Source organism: Rattus norvegicus, chromosome 10, assembly GCF_036323735.1.
Source record: "Rattus norvegicus strain BN/NHsdMcwi chromosome 10, GRCr8, whole genome shotgun sequence".
In the NCBI taxonomy this organism is placed as follows: Eukaryota; Metazoa; Chordata; class Mammalia; order Rodentia; family Muridae; genus Rattus; species Rattus norvegicus.
In genome coordinates this window covers 65,462,741-65,477,041 of record NC_086028.1, presented here as the reverse complement: position 1 = coordinate 65,477,041, position 14,301 = coordinate 65,462,741, and the positions used below count along the sequence as shown (strand labels likewise).

The following is a 14,301-nucleotide window of genomic DNA, read 5'->3' as shown; positions in this document are numbered from 1 at the left end:
TAAAAAGTTTTAGTTAAAGAATCCTAAAGTCAACAGAATTGTTACCAAAAAAAAAAAAGAAAAAGAAAAAGAAAGAAAGAAAAGAACCCCCTAGGATCCTACTACTAGATTAAACAACTACAGCATAGCACGAGAATGTACTTAAAGCCATTATGCATGGTCAAAACCTACAAAATCAAACTTGAACACCAAAACCAAGAGTCTGAGGAAACAAAGTATTTTAAGCTTTCTACAAAGTAGAGAACAGGGAAGGAGGGAGGGAAGGGGGGGGGTGTTTTAGGTATCCAATTACACCATAAAAGAGAGAGATGTTTTAGGTGTCTACACCACACTGAGAGAGGAAGGAAAAACAAAAAGGCCTGGGAAACAGGTGTGACCTGCTGAGTTTCTAAACTTTACTAGCTGCTTTGAAGTATGCTACTTTCACAAATGATAATGTATATAAACTGTAAGTTTTATCATTGGACTTTAATATCAAAATAACTCTCCTATTGTGACAAACTAACATCTTAGAAATGCAAAAGCTGCAGGGCATGATGGCACCCAACATTCAGGAGACAGAGGCAGGTTAAGTTTGAAGCAGCCTGATCTATAAAGCAAATCCCAGAAGTCAGGACTAACTACACATAGAAACCATCTTGGAAAAAAAAAAAAAAATCAAAAAGGAAAGTAAAAACCATGACGAGACTCACAATTCTTTTTTCTGTCCATAATTTCTTCCAACAAGTTTCTATAATGTGTAAAACAACTGTAGATCTAAAGTATTAAAAACCATGGACTTAACTTATTTTGCATAAATGTTAATATTTTGTTTCTTTTATATTTGCTATAAATTTCAAAGAATTTAGGCATTTATAGCAGTAGATTTTGGTTTGTAGTACTGTGATATTCCTGTGAGTCTAAAAAATCACCTTCAGATCTGGGGAATGAAATACACTGTGCATGGAAACAGATGAGGGTCTAACTCTGCAAAGTATGTGCTGAAGAACCTGAATTCCTGCAGAGGACACTTACAATCCTGAACGGACAGCTCTATCAAAGTCAGTGAGGTTTGTGAATGCAGAGATAAATGGAGGGGCTGGAGAGACGGTTCTGTAGTTAAGAGCACTGACTGCTCTTCCAGAGGTCCTGAGTTCAAATCCCAGCAACCACATAGTGGCTAACAATCATCTGTAATGGAATCTGATGCCCTCTTCAGGTGTGTCTCAAGACAGCTACAGTGTACTCATATATAATAAATGAATCTTTAAAAAAATGGAAAAGAAATGCTCTTATATATGATTGAAGACTTTAATATCAGTGAACAGAGACTCCAATTATTCTAAAAAACAAACTTGACAACAGACCATATACTTTTATAATACCTCATTACATTCTGATATCTAAGTTACTCTCCATAACCTATGATACATTAACATATCAATGGGGCTATAGGTAATCCACAGATGAGAAATGCACTGAAATAACAGTACTAGGGAGTTTACAGAGTGGAGGAACTTAAAAAACGGTCTCGAATTAGCTGAGGAAATAACACTGAGACAGTACTGTACAAATCTTAGAGGTTAAAAGACCTATTTACTGTAGAGGGAGGTGATCTCTGAGTTCCAGGTCAGCTTGGTCTACGCAGTGAGTTTAGGATAACTAGGGCTGTTATGCAGAGAAACTGTCTCAGGAAAAAAAAAAAACCACACCCAAAATTTGCCTTTTAAAATTGTGGTCAAGGAGCTGGGGAGATGGCTTGACTAACATGTAGACATGAAAACTTGGGTCTAGAACTGCAGCATCCTCACACAAAGCCAGGAATACAATAGTACTAGGGTCAAGGCAATCCCTTGAAGCTCATCAGCCAGCCAATGCTCATAATTTTGAGTGTATGTGGTGAAAAGTGTACACATGACTATGGATACTTAGGAGTTGATCTAAGGACATCCCAGGCAGGCATGGGGGCTCATGTCTTTAATCCCAGTTCTCAGGAAGCAGAAGCAAGCAAGCCTATGTGACTTCAAGGCCAACCTGATTTACATGGTGTATTCTAGGCCACTTGGTGTTATATAGAGTGGGACCATCTCAAAAAATAAAAGAGCCACACAGCTACAGTTAAGACACTATAGAATTGGTGTCAATTAGAAAAGAATCAAGGAATCATGTTTTCCTCTTATTGGCTTATTATTCCTAAACTCTTTAAGGACTAGAAGGCAAATTATCAAGGGCATAATATTAAAGGTACATGCCTTTTTTTTTTTTTTTGGTTCTTTTTTTCAGAGCTGGGGACCGAACCCAGGGCCTTGCGCTTCCTAGGTAAGCGCTCTACCACTGAGCTAAATCCCCAGCCCCAGGTACATGCCTTTAATCCTATCACTCAATAGGTAGAAGCAGGCAGATCTGAGTTTGAGGTCAGCCTAGTCTACAAAGCAAGTTCTAGAACACAGAAATTCTGTCTCAAACAAACAAAACACTAAATAAGAAAACAAATTAAGTGTATTATCTGTGTTTGCTAGTTTTATGCCAACTGGACCTAGTTGTTTTAGCAGAGGAAACCTTGGTGGGAATTGTGATGCATAGCTTTACTCTATTCAGGAGGCCCTTGGAATTCAAAGCTAGCCTGGTTTGCAGAGTAAGGTCTAGACAGACAGGGGTATACAGAGACACCTCAAAAACCAAAAAAATAAAAGAGAACTTCAGTCCAGAAATTCCTAGCCCAGATTTGCCTGTAAGGCATGTAAATGATTGATGATGGACATGAGACGACCCAGCTCACTGTAGATGGTACCATCCCCTGGGCTGGGGTCCTTAAGAAGGGAGGTTGCGCAAATCTTGGGAGCGATTCAGTAAGAAGCACTCCCCCCATGGCTTCTACTTCAGTTTCTGCCTTCAGGTTCCTTCCCTTCTAGACTTCTGTTCTGACTTTCTTCAGTGATGGACTGTGATGAAGAACGAAGCTAAAATACACCCTTTCTTTCCCAATATACTTTTGTCCTGGTGTTTTATCACAACACTAGAAACACTAATTTGTTTTAACTGGAAAGATATTGCACAGCATATGCCTTTCCTATACTTGGAAGGTTAATTCAGGAGTCATAAGTGTGAGGACAGACTATATATATAAAATTTGCAAAACCCTTTTTCCACAGACAAATACACTGCCACAATTTTTCTATTTAAAAGGTTTTTTTGGAAGGGAATTTATATAGATCTATCTATCTCACATCACTGCTAGAGCACTTGCCTAACATTCACAGAAATCTGTATTCAATCTCCAATACAGAAGTTGAGGGATAGGTAGATAGAAAGTTACCCAAAATTTCTAGTTTCTAATTCTGTAGTCAATAAACAAATAAATGGCACCCTAATTCCTGGAAATATTTAAATGGAACATTATTGAATTTTTTTGTTTGTCTTTCTTTTTTGGTTTTTAGAGACAGGGTTTCCTTATGTAACAGCCATGGTTGTCCTGAACATCACTTTGTAGACCAAGCCGGCCTTGAACTCAGAATCCATGTGCCACCATGCCCAGCTAAAAGTATGAACATTTTACGTATTAAGAGATAAATAAGGAAAAGCAAAAATGAGATCCCTCTCTCTTATTTAAAGATAATTATTTAGAGCAGTAGTTCTCAACTACTTGCATGGGTTGCAATCCCTTTGAAAGTCAAGTGACCCTTTTACAGTGATCACCTAAGACCATGGGAAAACAGATATTTACATTTTGACTCAGAACAGCACTAAAATTAGTTATGAAATAGCAACAAAAATAATTTTATGGTTGGGGGGGTCACCTCAACGTGAGGAACTGTATTTAAGGGTTGCAGCATCAGGAAGGCTGAGAACCACTGACTTATAGGAAATACAATACTGTGAAACACCTAGCACAGAGTATGAACTCCAGTTGCCACTTCTCCACAAGATGAGGTAGTAAGATTAAGACCAAGTGCCTATGTTAAAGAATTTGATTTAAAAATACCAGAAATTGATAAGACATAAGCAACAATGACATATGTCCTATATAAAACAGTTCCCAATATTAGAGGTGGTCAGCAGTCTTGAAGAATCTCTGCCAGAGATGCTACAGAAATTAATTCCTGACTCATATGTATACCTGGAGCAACTGAGTCTAAGACGTTTTAAAAAACTTCCACCAACCTTGTGATCACTAGAGAAACGGCCACCCTAATTGTCACTCTTTGCTCAAGTATATCACTTAGTGTAAACTGACATTCTTACCTATGAGATTCTTGCTCTCCTTTCATTTTCTCTACTTTTGATAACATATCATCAACTTTAAATGTTTTCCTGGAAGAAACAGATAAACACAATAATCACTTCTCAACTAGGAAAAACACAAAATTATACTGCAGTAAACAAAGCAGAGATTTGATTTTGATTATTTTAAAGTAAATTAGATGACTAGTCAGAACACTGCACACACTACTGAGACAATGTGTTATATAATGCAAGTAGACATGCCTTCAAGCTCAACTGCTAATCTTATTTTTTCATGAAACTCCTCTAATTATCTCAGTCATGAATAATTCTCCTTACTCATGGCATTTCATTTTACTGATTTTTAAAGTCTCCTACATATAAAACCTAACTGTTTTATTTCTACTACTAGACTATAATTTCCTGAAGGGCAATGCTTACTTTTTGTTAAGCAAATAGTTTTGCCATAAGACTTAGTAGGTATTTAAGTACCTATCAGGTTGAGCCAAACAAATGCAAAGTATGTATATTTTTAAAACATCCTTTTTTTTTTTTTTTTTTTTTTTTTTTGGCTTTTTGAGACAGGGGTTTCTGTGTAGCCCTGGCTGACCTGGAACTCACTCTGTATACCAGGTTGATCTTGAACTCAGAGATCTCCCTATTCCTGCCTCCCAGTGCTGGGATTAAAGGCATGTACCACCATGCCCTGCTGGTCATAAAATATCCTCAAAAGTTACTGCCAGATTTTCAGTTAAAACAATATTCCACACCAAAAAGGTTAAAACAAACAAGTCCCTCAAAAATATAAAAAAAAAAAAGTTAGAGTACACACCATTCGATCCTAAAATTATATACTTTAACCTGACACTTTGATTTTTTTTTTTTTTTGTTTCTTTTTTTCGGAGCTGGGGCCCGAACCCAGGGCCTTGCGCTTCCTAGGCAAGCGCTCTACCACTGAGCTAAATCCCCAACCCCGACACTTTGATTTTTTGATTGAGTCTCTTGTTATATAGCTTTAGCTAGCCTACATCTCAGGCTGGCCTCAAATATAAGGAAGCTTCTCTCCCCCCCCTCCCCCCCCTCTCCTCTCTCCAAGGTAATGAAAGTTGAGTGGATTATAAAATATGTCTCAACTTACTCCTCAAAGTGAGCTACATTCTAGAAATAAAAGTATTGTTTCATATAATTTGTTAATTAGAAACAAATGTTTCTCTTTTTACAGAGATATTATTTTCAAACTTAGGACTTGAAAAGTTCAATGCATTCCACACTGTTACAATTTGATAATACTTATGTGTGGATAACAAAATGTACAGAAGACTTATTCTTCAAAAACAGACTTAAAAAACAAAATAAAACAAACAAACAAAAACAACCAGGCTCTTGACAAGCAGCCTAAAATTCAATAGCCTCCTTTCTGTGCCCTTCCAGACTTCGTATTACAAATGTGTGCTGCTGGGGGCTGGAGTGATGGCTCAGTGGTTAAAACCACTGATTGCTCTTCCAGAGGTCCTGAGTTCAATTCTCAGCACCCACATGGTGGCTCACAACTGTCTGTAATGCTCTCTTCTGGTGAGTCTAAGGACAGCGACAGTGTACTCACATACAAATGTGTGCTGCTGTATCGGGCCAAATACTCAACTGCTATAACAGACATAGGGAAGGGCTAAGAATGACAGTAAAATATTGAAAGAATACAACTGTCTATATTTTAGGGGAATTAAAAAAAACTGTCTCTAGAACAAAAAAATATCAATTTTAAAGTTTTATCACAGAGCGTAGTAAGTAGTTTAGAAAAAAGGGTTCCAGTTTCAATCTACAAGTAAGAGAATAAAAACTGAAGGACTCTTAGGATCATTATTAAGAACTGTTCAGTATAAATATTGAAGAATTTTTAAAAATTACTTTAGTACTTAACTTTAACCACTTAACTTAAAATACTTAAAGAATAGTAACAGAGTTGCAGGGCTGGAGAGATGGCCCAGCCATTAAGAGCACTGACTGTGGGGTTGGGGATTTAGCTCAGTGGTAGAGCACTTGCCTAGGAAGCGCAAGGCCCTGGGTTCGGTTCCCAGCTCCGAAAAAAAGAACCAAAAAAAAAAAAAAAAAGAGGCAATTTTTTGATAACTAAGAAAAAAATTTAATTCTGCATGTAGGAAGAAAGGTCAAACTCAAAATCAGAAGCATTTTTTCCAATGTTGAGTTTCATTTAGGAGAAACTGGTATTGAACATTTTGGAGACACTAGAACTGAACAGCAGCAACCATGTAAAATAGGTAAGATCATAAGGGCAATTCAGCCTTCTGTAGAGAAAACTACAGAACAATAGCACCTCTCCCACAACAAGCCCTTTAGAAGATCACCATACCACCGCTATAATTAACAAATGAAATAATCATATGGTCACCAAAAAGTAAAATGATTAAACTTACAGGAAGTTTGAGGGAAGAGGGACTGGATGGGTTTAAAATAACTTAAAAAGATATCTAATAAAGTAAGATTCAATAAAAAGCTCTTTCTTTTTCTTTTTTTTTTTTTTCTTTTTCTTTTTTTCGGAGCTGGGGACCGAACCCAGGACCTTACGGTTGCTAGGCAAGCGCTCTACCACTGAGCTAAATCCCCAACCCCAAAAAGCTCTTCCTTGAGTCAGGTGTGTAGCTGGATGCCTGTAATCAGAGTACCCAGGAATCCGAAGCAGGAGAATTGCAACTTCCAGCCTAGCTTGGGAGTCACTGTGAAATCCTTTCTCAATGAATAAATACATATTAAAAAAAAAAACAACCACTAAACAAAAGTGTTCTCATCTTTAATCCTACTGTATTATAGTAGAGTAAGCCTACAGTATTTGAATATGAAGACTATTGGGTCTATGAAAACTAAAGTAAGAGTTTAACAAATACACCAGAATCAGTATTATAACCAATGGTATGACTTCAGAGTAACATGAGGGCTGACTAAGGATATAGCTAAATGGTATGACTAAGTATCTAGCATACCTAAAACCCTGAATTCAATTCCCAACAGTGCCCTTCCCCACAAAATACTGTTATACTAATAGTACATAGTATACATAAATATAAATATATACATTATAGTAAGAACTGAGTTCCAAAAAATCATGAAAAAACATCACTGTGGAACATATACCTTTTATGTCACTAACTGCAAAGACCACTCATCTAAAGGTCTTAGTCCTAAGTCTTGAAGTTAGATATAACAAGAGAATTAAATATTCCATATGTATTTTTGTAAGGAAATAATCTAAATAAGATTAAAATGTTCCTAGGAAATTTGTTCCATGATCCAAAGACAGTTTTAAGAATCCAAAGGGCATTAATCAGAAAACCAGTTTCTATTACGCAAAGTTTGCATTCTTCTTGACAGTCTCATTTATACAGCCTTGGCTGTCCTGGAACTCACCATGTAGACCAGAGTATCCTTGAACTCAGGAGATCCACCTGCCAATGCTAGTCCAAGTGCTAAATTAAAGGTACCTGCTACCATGCCTGGCTCAAACTTTTTCTCTATTGTCTCTATTGGTATATATCTAACAACAAGACAAATAGTCTAATAAGCAAACATGTTATGAAAATAATAAATTTTAAAATGTGCTTTTAATCTATTCACGATTAATCCAAATTTAACTTTTAAAAAGTTTATTATTTTTAAAATAAAAAAATCAGGTCATAGCCTAGAGTAACTACATTAAAAAAGTTTGAATTCAAAGTTCGACAGAATGAATCATGTGTAAACAAGCTACAGACCACAAGTCAAATCTGGCTTACTTTTGTGTATAACCCACGAGCCAAGAGTGGTCTTTGAAGAGAAAGGTGAGGTCAATCTAAAGATAGAAACTGTGAATCCCTATTCAGTAAGCTACTCTACTCTCCTCCACCCCCCAAAACAAAAAGGATTCTACACTTTTCTCTAAAACACTATCCTTTGTGTTGAGTTTCATTAATAAAACATTTATAGACATTTTTCTCAAGTACTTTGGTAACAGTCTTGATTTTGTCTTCTAGCCACAAGACACTAAAATGTTTACTACTCCTTTAACAGGAACAGTATGGTGAACCTTAGCACAGATCAAATAATGCAGTAGACAGGCATAAAGTAGACAATCTAATTCTGTTTTCTAATTTGTTATCTTATAATTCTGTTTTCTTATCTTCTTCCTAGTTATTTGGGTGCTTAGCAACTTTTATCTATTAAATGAAATTATTTTCTCTTACTCATAGGTCCCTTAATTGCCAGAAGACAGTCTTACATTTCAAGTCTTCATAATAAACTATGATGCCCTTATAAAACTGTAACTTGCTCTAGAAATGTGATGCCTACCTAGTAACCAAGATTCTCCTAAGCAGTTTAGTTTCAAAATGTATTGGAACAGCTTAATGATTGTATTAAGTCAAGACTACTAGACATGGTGGCTCACACCTATAATCCCAGTAGCTGGGGTCCGGAGGGTGTGCTGAGGCAGAAACAGTCAGTTTCAGGCCAGTCTAGGTTATACAGTGAGTTACCAAGCCTGCTAGGTCTACCTAAGGAGAAGACTTTAACACAACAGACAAGCAGTAAGATTATATTGAGACCAAAAGTTTAACAGAAGGTCTCTCCTTTCAATCTAAAGCTCTTCGCTTTGGTATGCTCAAGAAAGTAAATCTTGCACATATATCCATTTTACCTTTGCTTATGTAAGTACTAAACATCACACAGGAGAAGTTTATGTGGTAAAAAACTTCAGTATAACCCCTCCAGATCCTGCTTTAAGACCAGATGATCAAAACGTCTTACTTTTAGTATATGTGTTGCCGAAGCGAGCACAAAACGTCTTACTTTTAGAGATCCTTCTATTTATTAACTTCAAAAGTATCAAAGATACACACCCTGAACCTTTTAGAAATCATTTAAGTCCTAGAAAAGCAACCAAACTTGAAAATAACTAATAACACAGGGTAAAAAAAAAGTAAAATCACTTCACTAAATACTGTAATAGGAACTAGTGACAAACTAAAATTACAGAAAAGATACTTTTAAAATTTTCAATGAGTTGATCTTTCAATTTTCCTAATATGTGACCGGAACTTTAAGACAAAAAAGGCTTTATAGTGCATTTTCCTGAGCTGCTCTCCCCAGCTCTAACACAAAACTTTCTAATAGTTTGATCAGCTTGAAAGAGTCATAAAACGTACCTTTTGATGTTTGTTCTGGAGTTTCGATGAGACATGTAAGTAAGAGTTCTGTGCAAAAATATTGGCTATAAAAAATTAAAAATATTAAAATTACAGATGAAATTATAAGAATGAAATAATATTGGTAATTTCATTGACTACTTACTGCTATAAGATTTCGAGTTCGAAGAAATCTATATATCTGTGTTGGTTCTAGATAACAGAAAAAAAAAATCCAAACATTATCTAAATGTACATTTTAATGAACTTGTCAGTAAATTATCAACCCAGCCCATGACAACCCACACCCTAACCAGTATAAGACGATCTCCCATTATGGAAATAGTGAATTACATAATTTACATCTAGAAAATTAGTAAGCACAAAAGGTCACTCAGTATAAGACATATACTCACAAAATCCTCTTCTTCCCCACACCCTCTCTCCCTAGAGGTAAAACCTAAGGATCTCTACAATGTCACTAACCTTTTGTAAGGTAGCTGCCATTAGTGAGCAAAAGCAAAGAGCAATAAAAGTACCCTGAAGTAACTCTAGTCCACAAAAGCATATTAATGCCAAGAAAGATGAAAATTTCACGTTAGCTGACTATTAAAAAAACTTGTAGTAACTAGCCAAAATTAAACTCTTCACACATTCTAATACAGATACGATCAAAATCAGTATTGTAAAAATCCTCTATATCTTAAACTCTTAATTTAAGAGCTTTCAAAACAATTTTTCTCCAAAACAATTTTTTCTTACCATTTAAATTATTATAAAGGACTTAAGTTAAAGTTGAAATATATCTTTACCACCCCACCATTCCAGTAATATTAGCTAACTACCAGAATCACATTTCTTTAAGGAGTACTAATCTAACTATGAATATCTAGATTAATTAAGAACTTAACGTCCAAAAACCGAATTCAGTACTAGGAAAACAAAAGATCTCACTCTTAATGGCAACTGACTTCTTGCAGGTGGGCTCACCTGAAAGCTGGTGGTTAACTCCTAGAGGATTGCTTTTCTCCTAACATTTACAAAGTTTTAAATTTCCACCTTATCTTCAATTTAGTTTTAGTTTCAAATTAAAGTAAAAGGAGATGAGATGTTTTAGAAGAAGTACAAACAAGTGTATTTATTCTTATTACTGTCCTTCAGTTCTGCTTATATTTAAAAGCTTTTCGGATTTTTGTAAAAGTATATTAAGCCAAAGAATATCGATCTCTGAAGCAGGTTCAATATTTGTTTCAATGTTCAAAAATCGAAATGATTTATATTAAACTCCAATTAGAATTTAATGAAGCACCAATGTAAATGAAGGAGGAGTTTTAAAACAATATAAAACGTCTTTCCAAGCACAGTTGATACCAAGGAAGCCCTTAACATATGCCACGGTAATATAGTAAATACATCCAACGGTAAAGCTGAGTTTATTCAAGTTGCCTTAAAATATTCAGCTAGAAGACTGCGAAATTCCACTATCTACACAAAAATGAAGCAAAACAATCAGGATGTAATATCCACTACGTAATTTTATTTATAGTCATAATGTTTATAAATTCTATTGTTTCCAGACACTGTATGCTCCCCTTTCCAAATAAGTCAGTTTCGCCCTCCACGTTCTCTCTTAAAACGGAAAACTGAGATTTAAAAAAAAAAAAGTGTTCTGGAATTAAGACAACTCAAGGTTGTTCACGGTGAGGACGCTTGCCCATTCTGTCTCTCTCAGTCTACGTATCCATAAAATGGGCGGACAGGTTTGAAAGGCTTAAAGGTTTCAAATGGTGCATGTTAACGCATCCAAGTACATGCGAAGGCATTTCCGACCAATGACAATTTCCTCGGCTTTAGCACACTCATCTCCGCACAGGATGCATCTTGTTCCCCGAAACCTACAACTACAACCCCAGGACTTGTAGAGTAGGGAAGGCATGAAAGAAAATATGAACTAGTCTCAGGATCTGTCTGCGCTCAGTTCAACCGTCACGTCCTCACCTACAAGGCAGCTCTAAACCTAGGGGCCCCGGGCGAACCTTCCAGGCATCAGGGACCGGCTCGGAACCCCAGAAGTCGGGACGTTCCTCCTCGAGCCCTCCCTCCACTCCCAAACCAAGTGGACTCTCCGAGATCCCGGCGGAGTGCCCCGTGCCCCGAACGCTTAGAGAGGGGCACTCCAGTCCTCGAAGCCTTTCGCACTCACTCTCAAAGGCCTGGAGGAAAAGCTCGTGGTCAGCCTGGACGTGCTCCATTTTCGGCTTCTTCACCGGTAATACCGCGGCCCCAGCCGCCGCCGCCGAAGAGGAGGAGGCCGAGTAACCGCCGCCGCCTCCACAGCCCCCGCCGCCGGATTTACCGCCCGAAGCCACCGCCGCCGCCACCGCCGCCGCCGAACCCCCGAAGCCGCCTCCCCCGGACCCCGCGCTGGGCCCCGAACCGCCCCCTCCCCCACCGCCGTGCTTCTGAGGCGCCATCGCGGTTCCTGCCTCCTCCCCCCGCCAGCTACCCGCCGGGCGGCCCCGGAGAGTGAGCGCCTGCTACACCAACCGCTCGCCCCAGCAGGCTCCGGCGGACCGAGGGGGGAAGGAGGAGAGAGGGGAGGAGAGGGGAAGGGAAGGGAGGAGGAGAGGAGGGAAGGAGGGAGGAAAAAAAAGTGTCTCCTCCGAGCCCCGCTCCGCTTCGGAGGCCGCTCACCCTACCCTGCCCTCGCTCCGCCCACTTCCCCGCCCGGCGCCCTGATTGGCCAGCGGGAGCGCGCGCCGCCGGGCTGCCCAGCCCGTTGGTCCTCAGATTCCCCCGTCAGTCACGCGGAGGCGCTTCTCGCGGAGGCGCGGCTTGGTTGGCCCGTGCGCGCTGCCGATCGCGTGCCCGGGCGCCTCTTTGAACTGAATTCGCGGGAAAATTAGGGGTCGGAGCGGCCTTCCTGCTGGTCCCGGTGCATTGTGGGCAGAGGGGGACCAGTAAGCGGATTAGAGAGCCGTTTCTCGCCTTGAGAGCTTCGTCAGTCACCGCCCCCAGGGGGGTAGAGGACCCCTGAAGAGAGGCGGGTGTCTGAGAAACTGAGGGCTAAGGGCCATTGAAAGGAACTGAGATCCTCCGTGGATCCCGAGACCGTGTGCTCTCAGGAAGTGACCTGCCCGGGGTTTGATGTGTGCTCACAGTCTCATCTCCACGGAGGCAGGAGGAGATCGGGTCTCCTGGTCGCCACGTGCCCCAAGCCACCCACGGCCGAAATCCCCTAGCGTAACCACAGGGTTGTCGGACGTGAATGGGCACGCCTACGAAAGGGAGCAATCTGTTTTGTGGCGGGCATTTCTCAGAAATAGGGAGACTTGGTTTTGTTTTGCTAAGTGCTGTGAGGTTTCAGGATTCTTTGGAATTAAGGTTGTGGCTTCTCAACACGGTGCGAGCAAAGTAGATGCTTTATTTTCTCCAAGACAAATAGGTGACTCGAAGGATTTCTTCAGATTTCTATTCATTGTTCTGTCAAAAACTTGTGAGGGACTCTGTTTTTGAGTGTCTTGCTTAAAAAGATGAATAGACCCGTCCAAGTCTGTTGGTACAAATTGGCTTACTCTGAACGATTTGAATTTCAAGTTAGATAAAATAATCAGCCTATATTTTAACTTTTTAAAAGTGTTTTTATGCTGGGTGGTGATGGCGCATGCCTTTAATTGAAGCACTCTGGAGGCAGAGGCAGGCAGATCTCTGTGAGTTGGGAAGCCAGCCTGGTCTACAGAGTGAGTTCCAAGACAGCCAGGGCTACATGGAGGAACACTGTAACCACAGTCTCAAGGGATCTGACACTCAAATATGTGCAAGCAAAACACCAATGCATATAAAATTTTAAAAAAAGTCGTTAAAAATGTATGTGTATCAGTGTGCCTTCATGTAAGTCTACACCATGGTTGTGTGCTGCTGTCCTTGCAGACCAAAAGAGGGTGCTGGGTCTGGAACTGGAGTCACAGATGGTTGTGAGCTTTTGTGAGAGCAGTCAATGCTCTCAACTGCAGAGCTCTATGTCCATCCCAACCCTATATTTTATACTCAGAAGAAACTTTAGAATACTCTCTTGTTATACTAGTCTGTGTATTTAAAATTATTTCTTACGGGGTTGAGGATTTAGCTCAGTGGTAGAGCGCTTGCCTAGGAAGTGCAAGGCCCTGGGTTCGGTCCCCAGCTCCGAAAAAAAAAAAAAGAACCAAAAAAATAAATAAATAAAATAAAATAAAATTATTTCTTACTGCAAAATAGTATGGTTTTTTTTTTCTCCCTTTATAAGTACATCTCTGAGTAACGCCACCCCACAGAGATTTCTGGAGTTTTAGCTGCCCTTTTGCTTTATGGTGTTAGGAAATTCAGTCAGGGTCTGGATAATTAAATCACTCTAAGCAAATCCAAAACTATCGAGTTACAAACTAGAGTGCTAATTTAACTAGCCATAAATATAGCTGTCAAAATGCTCCCTCTTCATCATTCGTCAGGGTTCAGTTGTAGGAGGGAGAGGACGGAGGGACAGATAGAGTCAAATAACCAAGTGAAAGATTATCATGAATGTTTGATGAAAAGAGAAATGGACCTAAGGGATTTGGGGTCTTCTTAAAGGAAATGGTAGTATCAGGCATTGATGTGATGTTATATATCTGTACTAACCAACATTAATCATGAAAAAGCCAGTCATGCCATGAGAGAGAGAGATGCTATTGACAAATTCTCACTTTCACATTCTTTATCTAGAATGTCTATAGAATTCAAACAAAAAAATGAAAAGAAAAAAAAAACCAATGACCAGACAAATGTAATTAATTGAAGGGTCATTTTCATTACATCATTATTTTGACCAGACAGGTAGAGCATTTACAGACCACCTCTAGGTTGGTCTTGTCTTGCTACCTTGTAACTTGGGATGACAAGTGCTTTTGAGATTTGT

At 39.1% G+C, this 14,301-nt stretch overlaps 1 protein-coding gene across 2 annotated transcripts in view; it reads right to left on the bottom strand.

The window, feature by feature from the left end:
• Positions 1-12,094, bottom strand: part of Suz12 (SUZ12 polycomb repressive complex 2 subunit) — a 45,899-nt gene extending 33,805 nt beyond the window's left edge. The window contains exons 1-4 of one of the 2 annotated variants that reach the window (NM_001427659.1): positions 11,575-12,073; positions 9,538-9,584; positions 9,393-9,457; positions 4,222-4,290 (exon numbers count right to left, since the gene is read on the bottom strand). In NM_001427659.1, coding sequence (NP_001414588.1) covers positions 4,222-4,290; positions 9,393-9,457; positions 9,538-9,584; positions 11,575-11,845 — 452 coding nt within the window. In that variant the 5' untranslated portion in view covers positions 11,846-12,073. Of the gene's footprint in view, positions 1-4,221; positions 4,291-9,392; positions 9,458-9,537; positions 9,585-11,574 lie in introns of both variants that reach the window. The other variant, XM_039087645.2, reaches the window with a different exon arrangement.
• Positions 12,095-14,301: the final 2,207 nt, after the last annotated feature.